This window comes from Pezoporus occidentalis, unplaced genomic scaffold, assembly GCF_034315485.1.
Source record: "Pezoporus occidentalis ecotype Australia unplaced genomic scaffold, CSIRO_AGI_Poc_V1 ctg421, whole genome shotgun sequence".
Taxonomy (NCBI): domain Eukaryota; kingdom Metazoa; phylum Chordata; class Aves; order Psittaciformes; family Psittacidae; genus Pezoporus; species Pezoporus occidentalis.
In genome coordinates this window covers 30,145-57,159 of record NW_026915749.1, presented here as the reverse complement: position 1 = coordinate 57,159, position 27,015 = coordinate 30,145, and the positions used below count along the sequence as shown (strand labels likewise).

Below are 27,015 nucleotides of genomic sequence, written 5' to 3'. Positions count from 1 at the left end.
CTCGGAGCTGACACAGCAGCAGGAGGTGATGCTCCCCTGGGTTACGGAGCCAGAGCTGACCTGAGCATCAGCTTTCAGTTGGAGATGCTGCTGCTGAGCCCAAGCCCCCTCCCACCACCTTTAATTCCTCACTGGGGTGAGCCTCACCCCTGGGGTGTTCATCGGAGGAAAGGCTGGCTCCTGGGATGGGGCCGCTCGCCCCGGCGGGGTCCCTGCCCCTTCCCATCCCAGCTCTCCTGGGGAATTCCTCTGCTCCGGCCGGGGTCACGCTCGGAGCTCATTAACTCCGAGCAGCCCCAGTGGAAATTTACTGGCTGCGTTCGCTGTGCCAGAGCCAGGCGGGACCCGGCGCTGCCGGCACTGGGGACCGCGGCCAGGCCACGGGAGCAGCAGCTCCTGGAGCCTGTGGCCGTGTCCCCCACACCCTGAGCCCGGGGCTCTGCGATCCAGGGCAGAGCCGGGAAAGGGGCCTCTTGGCACCGCAGCGGGCACAAGCCCGGGGTCAGGCCCGTGTGGGGCGGCGGAGCCGATCCCGCAGCATCCTCCATCCCCGGAGGGATGCCGGGAGCGCGGCAGAGCCTCCGTGGGGTTTTTCCTTGCGCACCGTTTGCTCCCGGCTTGTTTACAGGAGGAGGCTCATCGGAATCATCTGTCCCTGCCACGCTCCGATGGAGCCGGTCCCTTTGCCAAGCAGCTGCTGCACCTCCGCAGCCCAGCAGGAGCACCCGGATCCCTCATCCCCTCTGTCCCTGTCCATGCGTGGGTCCGTCCTTGGGCACACAGCGCGTGGAGAGTGATGGCACAGGGATAGGGAGGGGAGGACATGGAGCTGCGAGCTGCCAGATAACAAAGGGGCAGAGCCTGGGAATTGCTTTACACGAGGGGGGAAAAAACCCAACTGTGAACGGAGATCAGGGAATGCACAAATGTGGGGCTGCTTGGGGTGGCTTTGGGGAGATAAGGGGGGGTCCTGCCTGTGTTCCCCCACCACTGAACCCTTCCCAGCGCACGGAGCATCTCTGCCAGCAGAACCGGGCTCTGAACCTGCTTATGATGAACCACGGGGGAGTTGGTGCTGCCCTGGCTCCTGCCGCGGGGGCTTCGTGCTCCGGATGCCCATCTGCTGGGATGGGCTGGGGTGGGCTGGTGGGGGGGGGCACCATTGCCAGGCGGTCGCTATGGCTCCGCGGCTCCCCGCCAGCCCCCGGGCTCCGGGCCCATGGACACGTTGGGAGAGCGGGAACAAGGGAGCCCTGCTCATGCGGTGCCGAGTGTGGGAGGAGTGGGAAGGGAGTGTGGGAAGGAACAATGGTGGGAGTTATGGGAGGGGGGCAAAGGGAGGAGGGGGGGGGGGGGGGAAGGAAAAGCAGTGGAAAAATACCAGTTGTGGGCCCCTGGCAGCGCTGCCGCCCCCCCCGCCCGGGATTATTGTACAAAGAAATGTTATTTTTGTTTCAATAATTCGCTGAGGCATTGGCATTCCAGCGCGGGGCTCGGTCCGCGCTCCAGCCCGGCACCAAGGGATCATTGTTCCTCCATGGCCAAGGGGCCGCACGCCTCCTCCCCGTGTGTTCCCCCCCCCACACACACACCTCGCCCGTACCCCGGCCCCACCGCGGCCGCTGGCAGGTGCCCCCCGGGGGCTGTCCCGTTTGGGCGCATCCCAACGCGGTGTCCGTGTCCCCCCCACCCCGGGCCCGAGGCGCTGGGTGGCGGCGGGAGCGGAGAGCGAGGGTGGGAAGGGGCCGGGGCCGCCCGGGCGTTGCTCCTGCTCCGGGGGCTCCTTTGAAGCCCATTGAAAGGGAGCGGAGCCCCCGGCACGGCCCCCGCTGCTGCGCTGCCCTTTCCCCGCAACAGCCCCCCGGGAACACTTGTGGGGTGCAGGCTCCTGGGGACCGGCGGCTCCCCCCCCCCCCGGCAGCGCTGCGGGGCTGGGGGTGATGGAGGGGGACAGAGTGGGGGTTGCATAGCCCCATAGGGGCTGCAGGGTGCCATCAACTTTGTGATACCCATAGGGGCTGCAGGGTGCCAGTGCCTTTGGGGTGCCCATAGAGGCTGCAGGCTGCTGGTGCCTTTGGGATGCCCATAGGGGCTGCAGAATGTCATCGCCTTTGGGGTGCCCATAGGAGCTGCAGGGTGCCATTGCCTTTGGGGTGCCCATAGGGGCTGCAGGGTGCCAGTGCCTTTGGGATGCCCATAGGGGCTGCAGGGTGCTATCGCCTTTGGGGTGCCCATAGGAGCTGCAGGGTGCCATTGCCTTTGGGATGCCCATAGGGGCTGCAGGGTGCTATTGCCTTTGGGGTGCCCATAGGGGCTGCAGGGTGCTATTGCCTTTGGAGTGCCCATAGGGGCTGCAGGATGTCATCGCCTTTGGGGTGCCCATAGGGGCTGCAGGGTGCTATCGCCTTTGGGGTGCCCATAGGGGCTGCAGGGTGCCATTGCCTTTGGGATGCCCATAGGGGCTGCAGAGTGCCATAGCCTTTGGGGTGCCCATAGGGGCTGCAGGATGTCATCGCCTTTGGGGTGCCCATAGGGGCTGCAGGGTGCCATTGCCTTTGGGATGCCCATAGGGGCTGCAGGGTGCTATCGCCTTTGGGGTGCCCATAGGGGCTGCAGGGTGCCATTGCCTTTGGGATGCCCATAGGGGCTGCAGGGTGCTATCGCCTTTGGGGTGCCCATAGGGGCTGCAGGGTGCCATTGCCTTTGAGATGCCCATAGGGGCTGCAGGGTGCTATCGCCTTTGGGGTGCCCATAGGGGCTGCAGGGTGCCCGTGCCTTTGGGGTGCCCATAGGATCTGCGGGGTGTCATCGCCTTTGGAGTGCCCATAGGGGCTGCAGGGTGCCATTGCCTTTGGGGTGCCCATAGGGGCTGCAGGGTGCCATCGCCTTTGGGGTGCCCATAGGGGCTGCGGGGTGCCGGTGCCTTTGGAGTGCCCGCAGGGGCTGCGGGGTGCCGGTGCCTTTGGGGTGCCCATAGGGGCTGCAGGGTGCCGGTGCCTTTCGGGTGCCCACAGGGGCTGCCGGCGTCGGTGCCGGTGCCGGGGCAGCACCGTGGGAGCGGCCCCGCGGGCCGGTGCCCGTGGGAAGCCGCAGGGCTCCGGCAGCTCAGGAAGCCGCCGGCCCCGGGCGCTCAATGGCCGGAAGGCGGCAGCGGGACCCCCAGGTCCCGGTCCCGGCCCGAGCCCCGGCCCCGCCGCCGCTTCCCCTTCCCGGGTCAGCGCCCGCTCCCCGCCGCCTCCCGCTCCCGTTACCCCCCCCCCCCCCCCCAAGCCCCGGTAGGGGCCGCCCCGCACGTGCCTTGGGGCCGGGACCGGGGGAGTCCCGGGGGGGTGATGGGGGGGGGCGGTGCACGTGCGGGGGGGTCGCGGGGGCCGGTTGTGGGGGGCGGGTCCGGGTTGGGGGGGGCGGGCCCTGGGAGCCGATTAAGCGGCGGGAGCCGCGGCGGCCGCAGCCGCGATCGCATCAATCCCCTGCGGGGCCCGCACCGGCACCGGCTCCAGCGCGCCCCGGTGAGTGCCCGGCCCCGGGAGGAGGGGGGGGTCCTGCGGGCAGCGGGAGCGGCCCCGCTCCGTGTCCCCCCGGGTCCCCGGTGCCACCCCGGGGCGCTCGGACACCTCTGTCCCCGGGTCCCCTCTCCCATCGCAGGGTGCGGGACCGCTCCGTGTCCCCTCCGCCGCTCCACGGACACCTCCTGTCCCCAGGGATCGCTCCTGTGCCCTAGGGGGGAGACAGCGGGGACAGGACGGGACCCAGCGCCCTCCGCCTCCTGCTTCTCAGTGGGGTCCTGGGGGGGCGCTGGGCGATGACTCCCTTGTGTCCCCCCCGTCCCCCCCGTCCTCCGTGTCCCGGGGCCGCGGTGCCACCGGCCCGACCCGGAGCTGGGCCAGAGCAAGGCGGGGTGGGGGGAGCCGGGGTCCCGGCGTGCCAGGCCCGCGGGGCTGACACCCATTTCCTCCTATTGCAGCTGCAGGAACAATGGCAGAGGCATTCCTTGTGGAGAGCCCCGACGTCACGTACAGCAAGGACTTCATCGAGGCCAAGTACACGTACAGCGCCGTGCACGTCTGCCGCGAGAACGGCGTCACCAAGGTGCGGTGGGGCGGGGGATGCAGGGGACGGGGGGGGCTGGAGGGGGCTTGGGGGGCTGGTAGGGGTTGGGGGGGCTCAGAAGGGGTTTTGGAGGGTGAAGGGTGTTGATGGAGGCTGTCAGGGTTTGGGGGGGCTGTCAGGGTTTGGGGGGGTCAGGAAGGGGTTTGGGGGGGTCAGGAGGGGTTTTGGGGGTCCCCCCATCCCCACGCATCCCCATCCTGTAGGTGCGTCCGTGCTCGACCCGGTTCACGTTCCGCACGGGGCGGCAGGTCCCACGCCTGGGGGTGATGCTGGTGGGCTGGGGGGGCAACAACGGCACCACGGTGACCGCGGCCGTGCTGGCCAACAGGCTGGGGCTCTCCTGGATGACCAAGACCGGCCGCAAGGTGGGTGTCCCCCGCCAGCATCCGGCATCCCACAAGGATCAGGACATGGAGCTGGTCCCTCTGCACCAGGGTCCTGCACCCCAATCCCCGTCCCTGCCCCTGCAGAGGTGGTCTGAAGCCCCAGCACCCCACTTTGGGGGTGCTGGGCACCCCCTTCCCTGCACCAGCAGCTCATCCTCACATTCTCCATCCCAGAAAGCCAACTACTATGGCTCCCTGCTCCAAGCCTCCACCGTCTGCCTGGGCTCTGGCCCCACCGGTGATGTCTATGTGCCTTTCCGGGACCTGCTCCCCATGGTGCACCCCAACGACATCGTCTTTGATGGTAGGTGGGGTATGGGGGGGGGACACGGACACCCCCCATCCATGGGGCACCCTGAGCGGTTGGGTCACCCCTTGTCCCCCAGGCTGGGACATCTCATCCCTGAACCTGGCCGAGGCCATGCGGCGCGCGGAGGTGCTGGACTGGCCGCTGCAGGAGCAGCTCTGGCCCCACATGGAGAAGATGAAGCCCCGAGCCTCCATCTACATCCCCGAGTTCATCGCTGCCAACCAGGAGGAGCGGGCGGACAACGTCCTGCGCGGGTCCATGGCGGAGCAGGTCCTGGTGCTGGTGGTGGGGACACAGAGGTGACGGTTGGGGGGGGGAGATGCCCCCGTGCTGACGTATCCCCATCGGTGCCGTCCCAGGTGGAGCAGATCCGCAGGGACATCCGCGACTTCAAGGAGAGCAGCGGCGTGGACAAAGTCATCGTCCTGTGGACGGCCAACACGGAGCGCTTCTGCGACGTGGTGCCGGGGCTCAACGACACCGCCGACAACCTGCTGCGGGCCATCGAGGTCAGGGCACGGGCAGGGCCCGGGGAGGGTGCCGGCAGCCCCCGGTGGTGCTGAGCTGCCCCGTGTCCCCGCAGCGAGGCCTGGAGGTGTCCCCGTCCACGCTCTTCGCCGTGGCCAGCATCCTGGAGGGCTGCGCCTACATCAACGGCTCCCCCCAGAACACCTTCGTGCCCGGCGCCGTGGAGCTGGCCGCCCAGCGCCGCGTCTTCATCTGCGGCGACGACTTCAAGTCGGGTCAGACCAAGCTCAAGTCGGTGCTCGTGGACTTCCTGGTGGGCGCCGGGCTCAAGGTACGTGGGGATGGGGCAGCGCCGGTGGTGGTGGGGGGGACCTGCCTGTGATGGGGGGTGACCTGTGCCCACCGCCCGCCCAGACCAAGTCCATCGTGAGCTACAACCACCTGGGGAACAACGACGGGAAGAACCTCTCGGCCCCGCAGCAGTTCCGCTCCAAGGAGATCTCCAAGAGCAACGTGGTGGACGACACGGTCCAGGCCAACCCCATCCTCTACGGCCCCCAGGACAAGCCCGACCACTGCGTGAGTTGGGGGTCCGGACCCACACGATGAGGACGAGGGGGATGTGGTGGTGACGGCGACGTCGCTTCGCAGGTGGTGATCAAGTACGTGCCCTACGTCGGGGACAGCAAACGCGCGCTGGATGAGTACACGTCGGAGATCATGATGGGCGGCACCAACACCATCGTCATCCACAACACGTGTGAGGTGCGTGGTGGGGGGGCACAGGGGTGTCCCCGGGGGGAGGTTTGGCGTGACCCCATCTCACCTCCCCATGCCCTGGTGCCCGCAGGACTCGCTGCTGGCCAGCCCCATCATCCTGGACCTGGCCATCCTGACGGAGCTGTGCCAGCGCGTCACCTTCTGCACCGAGGCCGACCCCGAGTTCCAGGGCTTCCACAGTGTCCTCTCCATCGTCGCCTTCCTCTGCAAGGCCCCGCTGGTGCCCGAGGGCACCCCCGTTGTCAACGCGCTCTTCCGCCAGCGCAGCTGCATCGAGAACATCCTGAGGTACCCTGGGGTCCCCTCCCCGTCCTCGTGGGGGTCACGTCCCTCCTCTCCCGAGGCTTGTGGGCACCCTGGTGTTTGATGCCCAACACCAGTGGGTCCCTGCGGGTGCCCAGCACCCATGCATGGGGTGTGCAAAGCCAGTTTGGGGTTGGGACGCCCGATGCTGGTGCTGGTGCTCAGTGCCACCGGTTGGTCCCACCCCGTGGGTGCCAGCACCCAGCGCCGCTGTGTCCTGGTGCGTGATGCCCAAATGATGGTCCCAGTGCTGGCAGTGCCCAGCACCAACACGTCCCAGCGCGGATGGGTCCCTGCTTCCCAGTCTTGGGGTGCCCAATGTGAGAGCATCCCAATGCCCCCAGCCCCCGGTACCCAACACCTGGGTACCCAATGCTGCCCCCAGCACCATGGGTCCCATCACCCTTCCCTGTCACTGGGTGCCACATCCTTGACACCCCCCCCCCCCCATTTCCTCCCTTGGTGCCAGGGCCTGCGTGGGGCTGCCCCCCCAGAACCACATGCTGCTGGAGCACAAGATGCAGCGCCCTGCGCCCAGCCCCAAGCGCTCCTGCCCGGGGGGGGCCGCCTGTCCCCTAGCACCCAAGAAGACCCCGGCAGCACCCACCCAGCTCAATGGGCACCCCTGTGCGCCGCAGACGGGGCCCCCCCGCACCCCCCTGCACATCGATGGGGCCGACTAACGCCAGGACCCCTTGAGCAGCTTCCTGGGGGGTGGATGTGGGGGTCCTGGGGGGGGGGCGGTGTCCCCCCCCCCGGTGCTCCCCGGCCCCGATGCCATTGACACTGTGAAGCTTTGTACCCCCCAATAAACCCGGATACCCCCCCCCCCGGTGTTGCCTCATTCTTGGGGGAGCCCCCCCCCAAAAGCAAAACGTTGGCATCTTCTGAAAAAAAATCAAGTGACATTTATTGATGGGGGGGGCTGTATTTTTGGGGGGGGGGGTTGTATTTTTTTGTGTATTTTCTTCTTTTTGTTGTTTTTTTTTGGGGGGGGTCCCCCCCGTTTAGTTTTGATAAAGCAACGGGGGCTCTAATGGCAATAGAAATGGGGGGGGGGGGTCCCTACACAGAACAACTATGCCTATGGTGGGTGCTATGGGGGCACAATGGGCCCCCCCCCGGCGTGGGGCTGTACAAGGGAGGGGGCCCGGGGGTGCGGCGGCAGTTGGGGGGGGGGGGAGGGGAGAGGGGGTTGAGGTCGTTTTTGTTATAAAAGAGGAAAAATCCCAACGAAAATCCCAAAAAAACACACAAAAAAAGAGAATTCCTTCATATTAAAGTGGTCCCGGGGGGGGGGGCCCGGTCTGGCGCTCGGGGGGGGGGGCCGGGGGTCACAGTGCTGGCTGAGCACACAGACAGGGCTGGGGGGGGGGGGGCTGCTCTCTGCACTGGGGCCTGCCCTATAGAGCATGGGGGGGTGCTCTATGGGGAGGGGGGTATGGCTTGGGCCCCCCCACCCCCAACACAGCCTTTGGGGGGGGGTTGCAAACCCACTGGGGGGGGATGGGGGGCTGTGCTGGTGGTGTGCCCCCCCCCCCCGGGCTTTGGCAGGGCTTGGGGGGGGGGGGGCACTGGGAGGGGGTTATACCCCCCCCCCCAACCTCCTCTCCACGTTTTGGGGGGGCACAAAACACCCTTCCAAAGCCTACCCCCCCCCCCCCCCAGTGCCTGCCCTCACCCTAGAGGGGGGGACCCTGCGCCGGGGAGGGGGGGGCAGTAAATAAGTCATGTGACTTATTCCTAATTCTTCTTCAATTGTCCCCATTCTGTGTTTAGTGTTTTCTCGCGGGGGAGGGGGGGGGGGGGGGGGGGAATGTGACTGATAATTATTGATCATTGATTATTGATCACTGATGAGGATTCCGGGGGGGTCCGGCCTCGCGGGGCTCACACGCTCATCGTCATGCTGGGCGAGTACTGCAGGGACCGGAGACACCGTGGAGTGAATGGGGGGGTCCTTGGGGGGGGAACCACCCCCCATTGCAATCATTGGGGTTCACCAAAGGGGTTTAATGTTTCCCCCCCTCCCCTTCTTGCCCTCCCTCCGCCCCCCCCGGGGGGGTCCCTTACGCTGTCGCTTTGGAAGGGGTTCAGGAAGTTGCTGCTCAGGTCCGCGTCGTCCCGGGGGGTGCCGGGGGGGTTGCTCAGGGCCCCCAGGTTACTGGGGGAGCTCTGGGGAAGGGGGAGAAAGGGGAGAAATAGGGGGGGACGGTGCATGGGGGGGGTGCCAGTGCATTGGGGGCTCAATAAATGGGGTCCCAGTACATGGAGGGGGGCAATAAATGTGTCCCAGGGTACGGGGGGGGTCAATACGTGGGGTGCCAGTACATGGGGTGCCACACAATAAATGTGTCTCAGGATATGGAGGGCTCAATAAATGGGGTCCCAGTACATGGGGGGGGGCAATAAATGTGTCCCAGGATATGGGGGGGTCCATGGGGTCCCAGTACATGGGGGGGGGGTGTCAATACATGGGGTCCCTGTACAAGGTGGGGGGCAATAAATGTGTCCCAGAATATGGGAGGGGTCAATAAATGGGGTCCCAGTACAAGGTGGGACAGTAAATGTGTCCCAGGGTATGGGAGGGTTCAATACATGGGGTCCCAGTACAAGGTGGGGGACAATAAATGTGTCCCAGTACATGGGGGGTTCAATACATGGGGTCCCAGTACATGGGGGGGGCAATAAATGTGTCCCAGGGTATGGGGGGGGGGTGTTTCCCATAATTGGGGTCCCAGTACATGGGATTGATGGGGGGGTCCCAGTGCATGGCGGGGTCCCCGCACTCACCTTTGGCAGCCCGTCCATGTCCCCGGAGCCTGCAGGGACAAAGCAGCGCATCAATGCCCCCCCCCCAGGCCATGCCCCCCCCCCCCGGTGATGCTCAGCTCCCCCCCCCCCATCCCGTCCGCCGCAGCGGGGGCCCTGCACCGAGCGCGGCCGCCCGCAGGTGGCGCTCACGGACCGCGGGATGCGGGGGGCACGCACCTAAGGATCCATTCATGTGATGCGGCTCCATCGCGCCCATGCCCCCCATGGGCCCCTCGGGTCCGGGCCCCATCGGGAACTGGAAAAGGGGGTGGGGGGTGAGCAATGTGGGACCCCCCCCCATCCCCATCCCTGTGTCCCGTTCCCCCCCCCATCGCTGTCACTCACATTGGGCCGGGTCCCCGCGGGCCCGATGGGGTTCATCATGGTGTACATGTTCTCACTGGAGTTGGTGGAGTCTGGAGGGGGGGGGACACACATGGAGGGGGTGAGAATGGCACCCAAATCCCCCCCCATAATGTCCCCATCCCGCTCCCTGCAGACACTCACCTCCGGGGCTGGGCAGGATGGGGGTGCCAGGGGGGCCACCACCCCCGGGAGGACCCTGGGCAGGGGAAAGGAGGGAGCTGGGTTAAAGGGGGGGGACCCCCAGCATGCTCCCCCCCCCCCAGTGCACCCCAATACTCACCACATAGTTCCCAGGGGACGAGGAGGAGTAGGCGATCTAGGGGAACAGAAAGGGGAGACGTGTTCATCATGGGGGGGGGCAGAGCCAGCACCCCCATGGCCCCATCCCCTGCAACCCCCCCCCCAACTTACGGAGTTGGCGTTGGGGTTCGGCCAAGGCCCGCGGCCACCGGGACCCCTGGAAGGCAATGGGGAGAGGTGAGGGGGGGTCCCGGTGATCTCGGGGCGGGGGGGAGGATCCGGGGGGGGTTCCGGGTCTCTTACATGTTCATGGTGGGCATGCCAGGGCCAGCCAGTGAGCTGGGGGGGGGCCGCATCCCGCTGCCATAGGTCTGCAGGGAGAGCTGGGGGTCAGCGGGGACATCCCTGTCCCTGGCCCCCATCCCCATCCCGACCCCTGCATCCCTGCGCTCTCACCTGGGGGGCCATGGCGGCCATGCCTCGGGGGGGGTTCATGCGCTGCATCGGGCCCCCCATGCCAGGATGCCCTGTGCAAAGGCGGGGGGGGGGCCGTGAGACCCCACAGCCCCCCCCCCCCATAACCGACCTGGGCGTGCGGGGTGGGGGGGGACAGACAGGGGACCCCCCCCCCAACTCACCTTGTGACCGCACCGCCGGGTCCATGGCGTTGGGCAGCAGCGGCTGCGAGCCCGGGACACCCACTGGGGGCTGCAGGGGGGGGGACAGCGCGTGAGGAGCTGCGGCCCCCCCCCCAAAGGGGTCTGCACCCACTGTAGGGGGCGGGGGGGGGGTATGGGGGAGGTCCCATCTCTGAGCACCTCACCTGGTTCGGCATCCGGAGCGGGGGCCGGGGGCCGCCGGGGTACCGGGGGGACATGAAGGGCTGCAAGAGACAGAGCAGGGATGGGGTGAGCTGGGGCTGGGGGGGGCAGCATCACCCTGGGGGGGGCCGGGGGGGGCCGGGGCTCTCCTGCAGGCGCTGGGGGGGGGGGGGCCCAGCCTTACCTGGCTGTGTGGCCCCAGCAGGGGGGGCCCGGGGTTGTGGGGCAGAGGCTGAGAGCCCGCGGGTCCCTTCAAGAGAAACAGAACATGGTTATGGGCCGGGGGGGCACCCCGATGGGGGGCATGGGGGGGGCACGGGACGTGGGGCTGGCCCCAGGAGGGGGCAGAGTGGGGCGGGGGGGGCCCGGGTCATGTATACCCCCCCAGCTGCACGCACACGCTAAGGGCACGCATACACGTAGGTAGAGAGACATTAAGGACACGCACATGCTAAAAGCATGCACACGCTAAGGACATGTACACACTAAGGACACACACAAACTAAGGACACACACACACTAAGGACATGTACACTCTAAGGACACACACACACTAAGAACATGCACATGCTGAGGACATGCACACGCTAAGGACATGTACACTCTAAGGACACACACTAAGAACATGCACATGCTAAGGACACACACACACTAAGGACATGCACACACTAAGGATACATACACACTAAGGACATGCACACCCTAAGGACATGCACATGCTAAGGACAGGAACAGAGTGCACGCACACACTAAGGACACGTACATGCTAAAGACAGGCACACTGAGTGCATGCACATGCTAAGGACATGCACAAACTAAGCACATGCACACGCTGAGGATACATACACACTAAGGACATGCACCCGCTAATGATATGTACATGCTAAGGACATGCACACTGAGCGCACACACACTAAGGACACATACACGCTAATGACGTACACGCTAAGGACACTCACACTGAGTGCATGCACATGCTAAGAACATGCACACTGAGCACACGCACATGCTGAGGACATGCACACGCTAAGGACACACGCGCGCTAAGGACATGCATACACTAAGGACATGTACACTGAGTGCATGCACATGCTAATGACATGCACACGCTAAGGAGACGCGCATGCTAAGGACACGTGCACGCTAAGGACATGTGCATGCTAAGGACACGCGCACGCTAAGGACATGCATACACTAAGGACATGTACACTGAGTGCATGCACATGCTAATGACATGCACACGCTAAGGAGATGCGCATGCTAAGGACACGTGCACGCTAAGGACATGTGCATGCTAAGGACACGTGCACGCTAAGGACATGTGCATGCTAAGGACACGTGCACGCTAAGGACATGCATACGCTAAGGACACGTACACTGAGTGCATGCACATGCTAATGACATGCACACGCAAAGGACATGCACATGGCTAATGATATGCACACGCTAAGGACATGCACACACTAAGGACACGCATACTGAGTGCATGCACATGCTAAGCACATGCACATGCTAATGACACACACACACTAATGCCGCACACACTAAGAACACGCACACTGAGTGCATGCACATGCTAAGGACACGCACACGCTAAGGACATGCACACACGTGCTCTCTCAGCACACACACACACACACACACGGTACCTGGAAGAAGGCGGGGGCCATGGGCCCCCCCGGGATGCCGTCACCGGGGGGCAGGTTCCCCATCACCGGGCTGGGAGCCGCCGCCGCGCTCTGCGGGGAAAGGGGGGGGGGGGGGGGGGGTCAGCACCGCAGCGGCTGTGCCCAGAAAGACCCCGTCCTGCTCCCCCCGAGCCGAGCGGGGGGGTCCCCATCCCGGGGCAGGGGGCGCGGGCCCCTCTCGCTGCCGGCCCCATGCGAGGGGAGCCGCGCAGGGAAGGAATGCGCCGGAAACCGGCTCGGCCCCTCCACAACTGGTTCCAATTTGTAGGGGAGGAGGAGAAGGGGGGGGGACGGACGGAGCTGGAGCTGCCCCCTCCACCCGGGGGGCCCTGCAGCGCCCCATGGCTGCCCCCAGCCCCGCGGGGGGGGTCTTGGATGTGTTTGGAGAGGGGGGGCATCACCACTGATGGGTGATGGGGATGGGGCACCCGTGGGGGCTGCTGGTGTGGAAATGGGGATGGGGAGGGCGAGACCCCCATCTGGGCACATGGGTCGTGGTATGTACATGGGTCATGCTATGTACATGGGTCACACATGGGACACGCATGGTTATCAGAGAGCCCATCATGGAGCACACCACAGTCCCACCACAGCACCCATGATGATCCCACCACAGCACCCATCATGGTCCCACCATAGCACCATCATGGTCCCACCATAGCACCCATCATGGTCCCATCACAGCACCCATCATGGTACCACCATAGCGTTCACTGTGGTCCCACCACAGCACCCATCATGGTCCCATCACAGCACCCATCATGGTCCCACCATAGCACCCATCATGGTCCCACCACAGCACCCATTGTGGTCCCACCATAGCACCCATCATGGTCCCACCACAGTGCTCATCATGGTTCCACCATAGCACCCATCATGGTCCCACCACAGCACCCATCATGGTCCCAACACAGCACCCATCATGGTCCCAACACAGCACCCATCATGGTCCCACCACAGCACCCATCATGGTCCCACCATAGCACCCATCGTGGTGCTCATCATGGAGCCATCACAGTGCCCACCTTGCCACAGCACAGGGGACAGGTCCCAGGCCCCAGGGGGTCCATCCCCATCACCCAGGGGTGCCAGGAGGGGTGAAGGGTGGGATGGCAGCAGCATCACCCCATGGCTGTGTCCATGTCCAGCATCAACCCATGGCCATGGGTCCAGGACAGCGCTGCCCGGGGGGGCCGGGCAGCCTTTGCCTGGGGGCAGGCACAATCCCTGTCCCAACCCTGGGGACAGAGCCAAGGCTGTTCCCCCCCACACACACCCCACAGTGGGGCCACCGCTGCCCCCCAGCTCCAGCCCCACAGAGGGGACGGTGCTGCCCCCCCCCATGGCAGGGACTGAACTGCCCCCCCATCACTCAGTGATGCAAAGCAGAGTTGCCATGGCAACAGGTTGGGGAGTTTTGGCTCCTCCTGCAGGCTCAAGGTCAGGAGGGAGAAAATGGGGGGGGGGGGGACACATGGGGGGGGTGCAGGCTGGGTGGGGACGGGACTCCCCACACCGATGCACCCCAGGGTACCCCAGTCCCCAGCGTGGGGCCGGCTGCTGCCACCATTTGTCCCCACTGCCAGCCCCCCAAGTGATGGGATCCTCATCCCCACGATGCTCATGGTGGGGGGGGTCCCATGTGCACTGGGGAGGGGCCGCTTAGCAGCACCCACGGGGGTGAGGTGAGGGGCTCCATGGCAGGACCCCCAGTTCACCCCATGGGTACCGCTTTCACTGCAGTGAGGACCCCAGGATAGGGGTTCACGGGGTGGGGGTGCACTGGGGGGGGGTGTGCAGGGGGGCTCCCCCCATGGGTCCCCAGCGCTGCCTGCCAGGCACCAGCGCCATGGCAACGCTGCCTGACCCGCGCCGCGTCCTCGGCATCACCGCACCGGCAGCCTCATTAATTCCAGCATGGAAATCAGCGCTGCACAGCGCCGGGGGCCGGGGGGGGGCTGCTGCAGCCCCCCCCACGCTGGCACAGCCACACGCACCCACAGGCACCCCCCGTGCAGCGATGGGTGCTGCTGGGTGGGGGGAGGGCTGAGCACCCAGGGATGGGGGGGCAGCTCCAGCCCCTCTCCAGGGGGATGGGGGAGAGGGTCAGGGCAACGTGTGCCCTGTGGCAACCTGCATCCCACAGCGCCATGGATCCCACAGTGTCCTGCATCCCACAGTGCCACGGGTACCATGGCATCCTGCAACCATCAGCACCCCCTACTGCACAGCACCATGTATCCCACACAGAATGGCACCGCCTGACCTGCAGCATCCTGCATCCCACAGCATCCTGCATCCCACGGCCTTCTTCATCCCACGGCATCCTGCATGCCACAGCATCACGTATCCCACAGCATCCTGCATCCCACAGTGCCATGGACCCCACAGGCATCCTGCATCCCACAGCACCATGGACCCCACAGCATCCTGCATCCCACACTGCCATGGACCCCACAGCATCCTGCATCCCACAGCACCATGGACCCCACAGCATCCTGCATCCCACAGCACCATGGACCCCACAGCATCCTGCATCCCACACTGCCATGGACCCCACAGCATCCTGCATCCCACAGCACCATGGACCCCACAGCAACCTGCATCCCACAGCACCATGGACCCTACAGCATCCTGCATTCCACACTGCCACGGACCACACAGCATCCTGCATCCCACAGCACCATGGACCCCACAGCATCCTGCATCCCACACTGCCATGGACTCCACAGCATCCTGCATCCCACAGCACCATGGACCCTACAGCATCCTGCATCCCACACTGCCATGGACCACACAGCATCCTGCATCCCACAGCGCCATGGACCCCACAGCATCCTGCATCCCACAGCACCATGGACCCTACAGCATCCTGCATCCCACACTGCCATGGACCACACAGCATCCTGCATCCCACAGCGCCATGGACCCCACAGCATCCTGCATCCCAAAGCACCATGGACCCCACAGCATCCTGCATCCCACAGCACCATGGACCACACAGCATCCTGCATCCCACAGCGCCATGGACCACACAGCACCCTGCATCCCACAGCACCATGGACCACAAGGCATCCTGTATCCCACAGTACCATGGACCCCACAGCACCCTGCATCCCACAGCACCATGGACCACACAGCTTCCTGCATCCCAAAATACCATGGACCCCACAGCATCCTGCATCCCACAGTACCATGGACCCCACAGCATCCTGCATCCCACAGCACCATGGACCCCACAGCATCCTGCATCCCACAGTACCATGGACCCCACAGCATCCTGCATCCCACAGCACCATGGACCACACAGCATCCTGCATCCCACAGCACCACAGATCCCATGGCATCCCACACCCCACACCCCAGGATCATTCACCAGCCCCATCCCAAGGCACGGTGCCCCCTACAGCCAGTCCCCAGGACCCAGTTCTCCTCCTGCCACCCCCAGCAGCAGTGGGGGTGTCCCACTGAACCCCACGACCACACTGGTCCTGGAGCACTGGGGGGGGGGGGACGGGACACCCCAACCCCTCTGGGGTGCCTCCAGTTGGGAAGCAGGAACCGGTTACAGGATGTGATCCATGGGATGGGGCTGGATGCAGGGGGGGCTGAGCCAGGCCCCCAGGGATTAACCCCCCCCCTTCATCCCCCTGCAAATAGGTCAGGGGCTGGGGCCGGGTGTTAACCCCTGGTGTGCTGGGTCCGGGGGTGTCACAGTGGGCACAGACCCCCCCCAGCCCCACGGTACTCACGTAGTCATGGAAGGCTTTGGCCTCGCTGGAGTGCTCACAGGTCTCCCTGCGGTCGGGAGCGGCGCAGTACAGGTCCCAGAACACACTTGGAGTGAGGGATGGGGAGACACAACGGGTCAGAACCCCCCCAATGTCCCTGTGCGTGTCCACGTCCGTGTCCCCCCCCCGTGTGTGTTGGGGCCTCCCAGCTCCGCCGCTGCCTCCTGTTTTCCCTGGAAACGGTCGCTACGGCCAGAGCCCAAATTCCTGGGACTTTACATCAGGCTGCAGCATCCCGGGGCCGGATGGGACTGGGGGGGTCCCACTGCCCGCGCCCCCCCCACCCCGGCTGCAGGGCTGGGTATAGGGATGGGACCACAGCGCTATTCATGGGTGCTCCCCCTTGCTTTGGGGGTGCTGGCAGCGGGAGGGTTAATGGCCAGGAGGGAGCTGTGCCCCCCCCACAAATCACTTCTTGGCAATGGCCAAACCCCACTGCACGAGGGGTTCCCCGCCTCCCCAGCATCCCCTATCCCAGAGGTGATCTCCTGCCCCCCCCCCCGCCGGGTGCGGGTACAAGCCCCATACCGGGAGCCCCCTCCCGCCCCATGCTTGGTGCCAAATTGGATCCATCTGGAGGGGCCGGGGGGGGCAAATCGTTGATGGGAAAAGCAGAGCAGCAGGTTTATGGGGTACGAGGTGATGTGGTGGCAGTGGGGGGGCAGAGCAGCCCCCAGCTCAGCCCCATGGGAAGGGAAGGGAAGGGAAGGGGGGGGGGGGTATCCATCCCCGACTCACCACCACCAGGAGTGCAGGAAGCCGGGGGGCTCTCCCAACGTGATGTTCTTCTCCCATCGGATCTGTGGGGAGGGATGCGGGGTCAGGCTTGGCACCGGCAGGCCTGACACCGCGGGGATGGGCTCCGGGCCCCCCAATCCCATGGGATGGAGGGGGGGATCGGGAGGGGTTTGTGTGTGTGTTCCCCCCCCTCCATCTCTTACCTCGGACAGGAAGGTCTGGGCTGATTTCTGGGCCCCCACGTGCAGCAGGTACTCATAGACGTACAGCGCCAGCCTGCGGGGACGGGGACCGGGACACGGGGGTCAGGGACCGGAGGACACCCCCATGGCCGCGGGGGGGGGGGACGGACGGACACGACACCCCCCCGACAGCCACAGACCCCGAAAGCGGGGACCCCGCTCCCCGGTCAGGACGGAGCGGGAGCGATGTCAGCTCCCCGCGAGGGGCGATGCGGGGACCGCGGGTCCCACCCGGCCCCATGGCCCGGCGGGGGCCACCGCGGGTCCCGTGGCTGGCAATGACTCAGGGCTGGTCCCGCGTCCGACGGGACCGGAGGCGCGGCGGGGGCCGCTCCATCACCGCCGGCGGCGGGGAACGGCTCCCGGTGCCCGGGGAACGGGGGGGGGGGGTCCCTTGGCCCGGGTCACCCCGCGGCTCCCGGTGCCCGGCTCAGCCGGGGCTCCCCGGCGGGGCGGGGCCGTGGGGGTCCGCCCGCCCCCCGGCATCCCCCCCCCATCGCCATCCCCATCCTCTCCGTGCCCGCTCCCCCGGCCAAAGTTGCGGGGCCGCGGCCCGGGGCCGCACTCACTTCTCCCGGGCCTGTCCGTCCGAGGGCACGCCGGAGCCCTTGCCCTTCCCGTACATGCTGTGGCGGCGGCGCGGCCCCGGCTGTCAGCGGCCCCGGCCCCGGCCCCGCTCCCGGGCCCCCCCCGCCGCCATCCCGGCCCCGGCCCCGGCCCCGGCGGCTCCGGCCGCGCGCCCGCGGGGGAGCTTGAAACCGCCGCGCCGCCTCCCCCCGCGCGGCTGTTCCAGCAGCGACGCCCGCGCCCGCCGCTCTTAAAAGGGCGATGGCGAAGGGTGGTGGGGACCGACGGCGTTATGGGGACGGGGGGGGGGGGGGGGGGGGGATGCGATGGGGTGGGCGCAGCCACAGGGGAGGCGGGGGGGGGGGGGCACGGAGGGACACGGAGGTTGGGGGTGGGCAGGGGGATGGTGGATGGGGGGGACGCGGACACGAGGGGTGGGACACGGAAGGGAGATGGGGGGACACGGACACGGGCGGGGGGGGGGGTACGGACACGGTGTTCTCGGAGGGCACGGACACGAGGGGGTGGCTACGAGAGGGACACGGACAGCGGGGGTGGGGAGGGACGCGGTGGTAATGGAGGGACACGGACGCGAGGGGGGGACATGGGCACGGTGAAGGCAGAAGGACGCGGATGTGGGGGGGGACTCGGGAATGGGGGGGATGGACACAGACGTGGGGGGCTTGAGGGGCACAGGACACCGAGAGGGAGGCACAGGGGGATGTGGGCATGGGGAACACCGGGATGCGGACACGGACACAAACCATGCATGGAGTCACCCAGCCCCGGGGGCCCTTTGCAAGGGGGGGTCCCCTCCCCACAGTGTACCCCAAAGAGAGCCCCCCACGGGTGCCAGCACCCCGGGAGGGTCCGATCCTAGCCGGGCCCCTACACGAATTCCCCCAACACATCACTGAGACCCTGGCATCCCCCCCAAACCCGCTTCACTGAGCCGGCGTCTGTGCACATGTGCCCATGTGTACCTGCGAGCGTGTTCAGCACCCAGCACATGTGCACTGACATGTATGTGCGAGCGTGTTCAGCACCCAGCACATGTGCACTGACATGTATGTGCGAGCGTGTTCAGCACCCAGCACATGTGCACTGACATGTATGTGCGAGCGTGCAGCAGCACATGCGTGTGTGTGTCCGTGTGTCCCCACGCGTGTGCCCGCGGAGGTGACGGAGCCAGGGCACACGGTAGTGACAGGCGGGGCCACTGGGGTGCTCAGCACCCAGCAACACCACCCCAAACCCTGAGACAGCCCCCGGGTCCGGCTGCATCCTGTCACAGGATGGGACCCGCCTGTTCCTCTTCTGTGCCCTGCGGAGGAGCGGCCGGAGTGCAGGCGAGTTGGGTGCTGGGGATGGACACACACACACCACCCATTGGGACCCCCGGGTGCTGCCCTGCCTGGGCAGAGCGGGAGAGGGGTGGGTGCCAAACTGGGCTGCACTGGTTTGTACTGGGAGGGGTAACGGGCAGGCTCAGTGAGAACTGGGGTCTTGCTGACCCCTCGTTTCCCACCCAGGTACCTGGAGGGGCCATGGGGCACCCGATGGCCCCCTTTGTGCTGCTGCTGCTGCTGTGCCCCACGTCCCCCCTGTCCCCTATGTCCCCCACGCCCCCCGCGTCCCCCTGCTTCACCGTGCCGCCGGACGCCCCCCTTGAGCTCAATCTGACCCAAACCATCCCTCACTGCGCCAAGCTGGACTGGGGCCTCTTCCAGCGGCAGCAGCGGCTGTGGCTGGACCACAACGGCATCGAAGCCCTGAGCCCCTCGTCCCGCGTCGAGCCGGGGCTGGAGGAGCTGGACTTGTCCCACAACGCGCTGCGGGAGCTGCCGGCCCCGTTCCTGAGCGGGGCGCGGGGCTTGCGGAAGCTCCTGCTGCGGCACAACCGCCTGCGGGACCTGCCCGACGGCTTCTTCGCCAACAGCACAGCCCTGGAGAGCCTGTGGCTGGACGGGAACCCCCTCCCCGCCGTGCCCCGCTCCGCCTTCCAGCCCGGGCTGCGCTTCCTGACCGTGCCGTGCCGCTGCGATGTGGTGGGCACCGTCCTGGAGCCCTGCGCCTGCTCCCCCGCCGCCTGCCGCTGCCACTGCCTCGACCCCCAGCGCGGCCGCTTCAACGTTACCCACTTCCACGGCTCCGAGTGCCGGGGCCGAGCGGTGCTGGCGGCCGGAGCGGCCGCGGCCGTGGCTGTCGTGGCCCTGGCGCTGGCGGTGGCCGCCGTGGTTTGGCACCGGAGGAGAGCGGCGGCCGCCGGCGTCGGGGGGGCGAAGTGGGACGCGGTGGCGGCGCACGGGCAGCCCCGGTACGTCAGCAGGGCCGATGGCATCGACGGCACCGATGGCATCGACGGCACCGATGGCTCCGCGCCGGACTATGAGAACGTGCTCGTGAGCCCCCGCAGAGCCACAGCCACCGCGCAGGGATGGACCCCGGGATGGCAGCGGCACAGGTGAGGTTCTGGAGCCGGCACCGGCTGCTCCAGGTGTGTCCCATCCCTTCCTGTGCTGAACCATGCCCTGCACTCCCGTGCCATGACATCCCATGCCGTGCTGCGCCATCTCACCCTGCCCAGTCCATCCCCATCCATCCTGTCCCATCCCATCCCATGCCATGCTGTGCCATCTCACCCTGTCCAGCCCATTTCCATCCATCCTCTCCCATCCCATCCCATGCCGTGCTGTGCCATCTCACCCTGCCCAGTCCATTCCCATCCATCCTGTCCCATCCCATGCCGTGCTGTGCCATCTCACCCTGTCCAGCCCATTTCCATCCATCCTGTCTCATCCCATCCCATGCTATGCCATGCCATCCCATCCCATCCCAACTTGTCCCATTCTACCCTACCCCACACGTCCCATCCCCACGGGGCCCATGCCACGGCCAGGGCAGCGGGTGCCACCTCCGTGTCCCAGCCCGCAGGTCCCGGTGGGTGACGAGTGTTCCCCGCGGAGCGAGGACACCTGGGACCAGCCCATCTATGTCAACACACTGAGCCCCTGCCAGGACAGCATCTACATCACCCCTGACCAGTGATGCTCCTGTAATGACCCCAGCACAGAGGGGACAGGGATGGGTGCTCCCCATGGATGTGGGCTCCGTGGGTCCGGCTATGGCTGGGACAGGGACACGCACATTCTCCGCTCCCATCCTGCCATGGACACCTCTCTCAGAGCGGTTATTTTAATACACCCTGGCCCCTTCCTTCACCCTGCTCCCTTTCAGTAGCTGAGGGCTGAGGTGCTTCCTCTGACAGCAGGGACACAGCACCCATGGGCAGCAGCATCCCAGAGCAGGGGACATGTGTGAGGGCCCCCGGGGTGACCGCAGCAGCGCACGGTTCCTGTTCCCCTTTCAGCTGCTGATGGGGTGCACGTGCACCTGGGGTTGGGGACATCTGGACACTGGGCCCAACCCCGCCGTCGCTTTCGCCACCACTTTCCCTGCTAAATCTGCCCATGTGGGGAGCAGCAAAAGCCCCTTTTGGAGCGCTCCTGCAGGATTCCCGGCTCTGCACCCCAAGGGGATCAGCATCCTGGGACACGGCCTTGTCTGGGAGTCCTCCCCCTCCATGGGTCCCCTGGGCTCCATCCCTGGTGATGCTCCACCGGGCCCCATTAAGTGGTTTAATCAGCTTAAATGGCCCAGGCTGCTGGGAGCCCTGGGCAGGGATGGGGGTACCTGCCCCTGGCATGGCTGGTGCTGTTCCCATCGGGATCCATCCCTCTGCCATCCCCAAATAAGGGACGCTGGTGACAGAGGGTGGCTCTAAACATGAGACTGGAGGTCCCAGGGACCGTGTCCCCAGAGCGGGGTGTCCCATGGGACCAGAGCCTCAAGGACAGGCCCCCATAGCCCATGTCCCCAGAGGAGAGGTCCCATCTCCAGACTGGACGTCCCCAACCCCGTGTCCCTCAGGTCCCCGTCCTTGCTGTTCCTCAAGCCCAGGATCCCTCCCAGGAGCTGCCAAGGGTCTGGGCAGCCCGGGACCCCCCTGGGATGTGCTGGAAGCAGGGAAAGGACCGAGAGGAGCCGGGACCAGCACCCATTGAGGTGCAGTGAGTCCCTGGGGGACGCTGCCTGGTGGCAGAGCCTGGGGGAGCCGTGGTCCCCCCATCCCAATGCGGTCCCACAGCTGAAGGTACCTGGAAAGGGGCAGTGGCCACATCCTGGCCCAATGTCCTGCCTGGAGGAGGTCAAGGCTGCGCCCAGCACCCATCTCAAGGCCACAGACAGCTCAAAGGTCTTTGGGAGCACGGCCCAGGCATTACTCACCTGGCACGGCAGGGTGGGATGGGCTGAGCTGGCCCCACTCATCCAAAGGGAGCCACCAGCAAATCCATATGGAATCAGCTCCTGGCTGGTCACCCAGGGAGGGGGTAAGTGAAGAGCTGAAGGTGACCCACTGCAATGGTGGGTGGTGGGGCAGGAGAGGCAGCCAGGATCCCTGTTCCCATCTCTTTATTCATTCCCATAATTCTGGTTTATAGAAATATATAAAATAGAAAATACACCAAAAAACCCACCTTTTCCCCAGAAAGGTGCTTTGCTATAAAATACAATAAGTTAGCAATAAATAAGAGGGTTGTATAAATAAGTCTCTAAGCAGAGAAGAGATGATGCTCAGGCAAGGGGTGGGCTGTGGCCACCCAGGACAGACCCACCTCAGCCTCTTTTGGGGTCTCTTGGGTGGGAAGGATCCACCTCCCACATAAAATGTGCTTTAAATAAGGAAAAAGAGGTGGGAATAACGTGGCCTGCAGAGGGGGGAGTCACAACCAGGGACCCTGAGGATGAGCTGGATGCTGGAGGCGATGCCAGCACGGAGGCATTTCATGCCATGGGGTCTGGGTTTGGGGACGCTGGAGCTGCCGGGAGCCTCTGCCCAGTGGCAGCAGGGCACGGTGTGAGCTGGGGGCGATGCCATCAGGCACAGTGGCACTTGGTGACCAGCATGTCCTCGAAGACCGTGGAGACCAGCCTGCCCTCGCTGTTGTAGTGCATCAGCACCATGGGGTCGTATCCGGCGGGGACGCAGCAGGGCGGGGGGGTGGCTTTGGAGAGGGAGTGCATGCGGGCTTTGATCTGGGCGTGCATGCTGGCCGGTTTGTAGTTGTGGGGACAGGACCCCTCACAGAACCTCATGTAGTAGCTGTTGGGGGCGATGATCCAGTCCGACCAGCCGATGTCCTGGAAGGAAACCTTGAGCGACTTCAGGCAGCACTTCCCATCGCTCTTCCCGCATTCCTCCTCCAGCCCCCGGGCTCTCCGGGCCCCCCGGCCCCCGGCCTCCTGGGTTTCCACCTCCAGCACCAGCGTCTCCGGGGAGGAGGAGGGCAGCAAGGCCGAGACGTCGGTGCTGAAGAGTAGCTCCAGGCGCAGGGAGTCCTCGGCACCGGCAGCCCAGGGCTGAACGGCCGCCGTGAGGTCCAGGCTTGGAGCATCCCGGTCCAGCTCTTGGCTCTGCAGGAGCTGGGGGGTCCCCTGAGCCCCCTCCACGCTGTAGATGCTGACGCGGGGGGGCACCGAGGAGCGGAGCGGGGACACCCCAGGGGATCCCGGCTTGAAGAGCTTCAGCTCCGCCTGCACCACCCGGAGCTGCCGCTGGAAAGCCTCGGTGCGGGACAGCAGGAGGTGGTAGCGGTGCGGGCCGGCGGCGTCCCCGTGTCCCGGCGGGTCCCGGTGCTCCCGGGGCAGGTCCGGCCGGCGCAGCACTGCGGGGACAGCTGATGTAAGAGCCCGCAATCCTGCCCGGCAGCTCGTGACCGGCTCCTGTCCCGCGGCCAAGCCTCCCCCGCCGCGTTATCACCCAGAGATCCCCAGGGATGTGGAGGCCACGACGGGGAAGCCCCATCCTCATCCCCACAGCACCCGGCACCCACCATCCCTCGGGGGGGGGGGGGGGGGGGTACTGCTGAGGGACAGCAGATGGTGCCCCAGGAACCATTGGGGTGACCCACACCCCCTTGTACCCCCCCAAACACGTGGCAGGAGCGGGATGTTTCCCTACATCCCCCCAGCTCCCGATGCAAGCCCAGACCCCGCTCCTAGCACCCAAAACTGCTGCTTTCACCCCAAAACTGCCCATGTTGTGTGGGCTGGAGCAGAACGGCTCCAACAGTGGCTCCGCCCCAGTGCCAGGACAAGGGAAGCAGCCGGGATAAGGATGGGCACAGCCACCGCTGTTCATGCCCAGTCATGTCCCGGCACACGCTCATGTGCCTGAGCAGGGACACGTTGGGACACACACGTGTGTGTGGGGAGGGTGGGAATGGGGGTCAGGGATGCACACGGAGTCACGGCATCGCTTACATGTGGGGGTCAGGCGATGCAGGCGCCTGGTCCTGGGCACGGCTCCTTCCTCCTCCTCCCGGCTCCGGTTCTGCATCAGCTCATCCACCGTGCGCTGGTAGAGCTGCTGCGCCCTCCGGATGCTCTCCTGGTCCAGCCGGTGCCGGACCACGGGGGGTGCCGGCATTCCCAACCGCGCCAGGATCCCCTTTTTGATGGCCTCCAGCTGGATCCTGTCCCCATCCCACGTGTGGGGCCTCAGCTCCACGCCGGTGACGAGCAGCAGGAGCTGGAGGCAGGTGAGGGCAGCCTCGACATCCCGCAGCGCCTTCGGCATCGCGCAATTCCCAGCGGGATTTAGCTGCAAAATCCTCTTGCGCAAAGGCTCGGACGTGCAGCTCCCGGCGGTGCTGCCCCGGGAATGAATGAAGTGGACCTGACCTGGCTTTATAGGAGCCGAACTTTGCCCGCCCTCCGGGTGACGCCGGAGGAAACACCCAGCAGGAATCTCTCCTTTCCGCCTGGGAATTTGCATGGGATGCACTGGTGGTGCTGGAGCCGGGTGATGTGCGAGGCTGCTCTGCAGCTGTGGAGATGAATAAGTGTCAGCCTTTTCCTCAGACACAAACAGTTCCCTTCCACCGCCTGGTTTTCCCCATGGATCACCGCGCCAGCTCATGGCTGGGGGGGATCTGGCACCTCTCCTGCCCCACTGGTGAGTGACCAGCGTCCGTAGGCGACATCCGATGGGTGCAGGGGGTGATGGAGAGGACGATGCGCAGGCAGGCGCCGCTCCTCCATCCCTGCATCCCAAGCTGCCTTCTCCATCCCGCTGGTCCCTGCTGGCACCCGGATCCCCGTTACGGTGCTGCGCTGAGCCCGGCGCACGGCCCATTCCCTAGAACCCCTCCGGAGCAGGGAAGCAGCGCCCGGCTCCTGCCGGCGCACGCACGGAGGGAGCGGATCAGTTGGACCTTGGCCTCCCAAAGCGGCTGATGACACCACAGCCCAGCTTGCAGCAGCGGCTTCTGCACGCTGAGGGATGGCTCTGCCCCACGTCCAGGCCCTCCTGAAGCAACCATGGCTGGTGTTACGTCATCCCTGGGCACGCCGGGATGGCCCGGAGCCAGCGGGACGCACCGCACCGGGAAAGGGAAAGCTCATGGTGGGAATCACAAGGCCGGGACCCGCTGCCTCTTCCCTTCTCCTGGGGGATGCTTTGACCACAGGACACGAGAACCCCTTGGTTGGACAAGGCAAGGGGCAGGGTGCCCCCGGCGCCAGCCAGGGCAGGCGAGGTCATTCCCAAGTATCCCGACGCAAAGCCAAGCGGCCGGTCCGTAGCACGGGAGGAACATGCTTCCAGTGATCCCGTGGTTTGTGGCTGTTGATCCTCTGCTTCCCCTTGGAGCCGGCTCCAGCCCCACTCCTGCCTTTCCATCCTCCCTTGGATGACCCCCCCACACACAAGAGCATCTTCCCATGGGGAGCTGGACCAGGGGTTGGCTCCTCAGTGAGTGCTTTCGTTCCCGACCTCAAGGCATTCCTGTGTGTTCCAAGGAGTGTTAGGGAGCTCTGACCCCACACTGCTCCCTTCTCCTGGGGTGATTGCAATGCTCCAGCTCCTCAATTCAAGGAAGGAGGGAGAAGAACCATCACTGCAGGAGGACCACAGAACTCTGGGTAGCAACCACAGCAGAACATCCCCATGAACATCCCCATGTCCCGGGGGGCACCAGCACCCTCCACCATCAGCAAGGTGCTAAATAAGCTCCTCCAAAGCCAAAGTGGAGCTGTGCAGCAGGAAGAGGCCCTGACCCAGCAGCAACCCCATTGCCTGGGGCTTGAGCAAGACCTGAGGTCTGCAGCGGGTCCTGGTGCTCTGCGTGGTACCAGCTCCATCCGCGGGGGATGCAGAGCCTTGCGCTCGGGAGCATCCGAGCATCCCAAAGCCGGATGTTTCCTCCGAGAGGCGCCAGGGGTGGAAGCTGGGGATTTACGGCCCGGCAAGGGCCATAAAAGCCGTGGTTTAAGAGCAGGGCTTGCGGGTGCCGTTGTGAAACGCTCCCAGCGTGTCCTCCCCATCGGCGAGCACGACGCGATTGCACAGCGCAGCTCCGTGCGTAAGCAGCTTCCCACGTTTCCTCCGGTCCTTCCTGGGCCACCGGCAGCAGAAGGTCAGGTTTGTCCAACGCCTCTTCCCACCGGGATGCAGGGTCCTCCCTGGTTAACGCATCCATCCCTCAGCAAGGTCCTGAGCCATGGATCTAGGGGTTAATAGGAGCCTTTGGCCATGGCACTGTGGGTGGTCGGGGACTCCCGGCCCTTGGAGAGGCCAATCCCGGGGTTGAGGGTGAGGAGGAGCTGATGCCACAGTGCTGTTACCCCTTCACATGCAGAGAGCAGGGGAGAAACTGGGCGCTCTGGTGTTGAAACATCACAGAGAGTCATGGAATGGTTTGGGCTGGATGGGAGCTTCAGATCCTCCGGTTCCAACCCCCTGCCATGGGCAGGGACACCTCACACTGCACCATGAGGAGTCCAATGGTGGCAAAGGCTGCCCAGAAAGCCCAGGCAAAGCTCCCAGCGTGCGCTGCTGAGCCTGGGAAGATGGGAATCATCTTCCCCCCTTCCTTCCCTCCATCTCCAGACAAGAGGAGGTGGGGACCCGGAGCCACCCCAGCTCCAGCTGAGCCAGCACTGGGGGAAGAAGCCGTGCTGGAAACGCTGACATCGAACGCCAAAAGCAACAAGAACACCACGGACGTGAGTCACTTCCCATCAAACACAGCCCAGCCACAGCCCTGAGCCTGAACCAGCTGGGGCAGCTCCTGCCCTAAAGCACTGCCCTCCAGGGTTAGGCCTATCCATCCCTTGAGGATGCTGAGCAAATGGCTCCTGAGAAGGTGCTGAGAGCCTAACAAGAGCCAGAGCCCCCCCAGGAACAGGCATTCATCAGCCCTGGGACTGGCAGAGCGAGGTTACAGCATCCCAGTATCCCCAGCATCCTGCTCTCAGGCACATGGCATTGGACCAGGAGCCCTCCATGACCTATGGGACCTTCTGTGATCCCTGGAAAGCACTTGGA

General features: G+C 65.6%; 4 protein-coding genes across 5 annotated transcripts; 2 read left to right on the top strand and 2 right to left on the bottom strand.

Annotated features, from left to right (window-relative positions):
* Window positions 1-3,351: 3,351 nt before the first annotated feature.
* ISYNA1 (inositol-3-phosphate synthase 1) lies at window positions 3,352-7,186 on the top strand. The gene is made up of 11 exons (XM_062634330.1): window positions 3,352-3,509; window positions 3,965-4,089; window positions 4,314-4,475; window positions 4,671-4,800; window positions 4,883-5,076; window positions 5,166-5,315; window positions 5,390-5,605; window positions 5,689-5,853; window positions 5,926-6,039; window positions 6,125-6,342; window positions 6,827-7,186. Exons 2-11 carry the CDS (start codon window positions 3,976-3,978, stop codon window positions 7,038-7,040), a joined length of 1,677 nt encoding a protein of 558 aa, XP_062490314.1. The 5' UTR covers window positions 3,352-3,509; window positions 3,965-3,975; the 3' UTR covers window positions 7,041-7,186.
* A 1,000-nt stretch (window positions 7,187-8,186) lies between these two features.
* LOC134171785 (single-stranded DNA-binding protein 3-like) lies at window positions 8,187-17,788 on the bottom strand. Of its 2 annotated transcripts, XM_062634328.1 has the most exons (18): window positions 17,627-17,788; window positions 17,019-17,091; window positions 16,816-16,877; window positions 16,039-16,123; window positions 12,248-12,337; window positions 10,783-10,848; window positions 10,601-10,660; window positions 10,416-10,485; window positions 10,234-10,304; window positions 10,081-10,148; window positions 9,949-9,994; window positions 9,818-9,853; window positions 9,679-9,733; window positions 9,517-9,587; window positions 9,349-9,427; window positions 9,151-9,179; window positions 8,431-8,532; window positions 8,187-8,277 (listed from the first exon to the last, which is right to left on the bottom strand). In XM_062634328.1, the coding sequence occupies exons 1-18, from the start codon at window positions 17,680-17,682 to the stop codon at window positions 8,248-8,250; spliced, it is 1,149 nt and encodes a 382-aa protein (XP_062490312.1). In that variant the 5' UTR covers window positions 17,683-17,788; the 3' UTR covers window positions 8,187-8,247. The 2 variants fall into 2 exon arrangements, with proteins under 2 accessions (XP_062490312.1, XP_062490313.1); XM_062634329.1 differs by lacking the exon at window positions 10,783-10,848.
* Window positions 17,789-18,456: 668 nt separating this feature from the next.
* LOC134171783 (leucine-rich repeat-containing protein 25-like) lies at window positions 18,457-21,276 on the top strand. The gene is made up of 3 exons (XM_062634327.1): window positions 18,457-18,661; window positions 18,754-20,088; window positions 20,552-21,276. The coding sequence occupies exons 2-3, from the start codon at window positions 18,920-18,922 to the stop codon at window positions 20,670-20,672; spliced, it is 1,290 nt and encodes a 429-aa protein (XP_062490311.1). The 5' UTR covers window positions 18,457-18,661; window positions 18,754-18,919; the 3' UTR covers window positions 20,673-21,276.
* An 804-nt stretch (window positions 21,277-22,080) lies between these two features.
* On the bottom strand, window positions 22,081-25,029 carry GDF15 (growth differentiation factor 15). The gene is made up of 2 exons (XM_062634326.1): window positions 23,949-25,029; window positions 22,081-23,350 (listed from the first exon to the last, which is right to left on the bottom strand). Exons 1-2 carry the CDS (start codon window positions 24,820-24,822, stop codon window positions 22,563-22,565), a joined length of 1,662 nt encoding a protein of 553 aa, XP_062490310.1. The 5' UTR covers window positions 24,823-25,029; the 3' UTR covers window positions 22,081-22,562.
* Window positions 25,030-27,015: the final 1,986 nt, after the last annotated feature.

What these genes read in the sequence shown, in the direction of transcription:
- ISYNA1 (XM_062634330.1), top strand. Translation starts at nt 3,976, where the DNA reads ATGGCAGAGGCATTCCTTGTGGAGAGCCCCGACGTCACGTACAGCAAG. An exon ending in GCGAGAACGGCGTCACCAAG is followed by an intron (nt 4,090 to 4,313) that starts GTGCGGTGGGGC and finishes CCCATCCTGTAG; the next exon opens with GTGCGTCCGTGCTCGACCCG. An exon ending in ACCTGCTGCGGGCCATCGAG is followed by an intron (nt 5,316 to 5,389) that starts GTCAGGGCACGG and finishes GTGTCCCCGCAG; the next exon opens with CGAGGCCTGGAGGTGTCCCC.
- LOC134171785 (XM_062634328.1), bottom strand. Translation starts at nt 17,682, where the DNA reads ATGTACGGGAAGGGCAAGGGCTCCGGCGTGCCCTCGGACGGACAGGCC. An exon ending in TGGCCCCCGCCTTCTTCCAG is followed by an intron (nt 10,849 to 12,247) that starts GTACCGTGTGTG and finishes TTTCTCTTGAAG; the next exon opens with GGACCCGCGGGCTCTCAGCC. An exon ending in CGTCCCCTGGGAACTATGTG is followed by an intron (nt 9,734 to 9,817) that starts GTGAGTATTGGG and finishes TCCCCTGCCCAG; the next exon opens with GGTCCTCCCGGGGGTGGTGG.
- LOC134171783 (XM_062634327.1), top strand. Translation starts at nt 18,920, where the DNA reads ATGGGACCCGCCTGTTCCTCTTCTGTGCCCTGCGGAGGAGCGGCCGGA. An exon ending in CCGGGATGGCAGCGGCACAG is followed by an intron (nt 20,089 to 20,551) that starts GTGAGGTTCTGG and finishes TCCGTGTCCCAG; the next exon opens with CCCGCAGGTCCCGGTGGGTG.
- GDF15 (XM_062634326.1), bottom strand. Translation starts at nt 24,822, where the DNA reads ATGGGCCGTGCGCCGGGCTCAGCGCAGCACCGTAACGGGGATCCGGGT. An exon ending in GCATCGCCTGACCCCCACAT is followed by an intron (nt 23,351 to 23,948) that starts GTAAGCGATGCC and finishes CTGTCCCCGCAG; the next exon opens with TGCTGCGCCGGCCGGACCTG.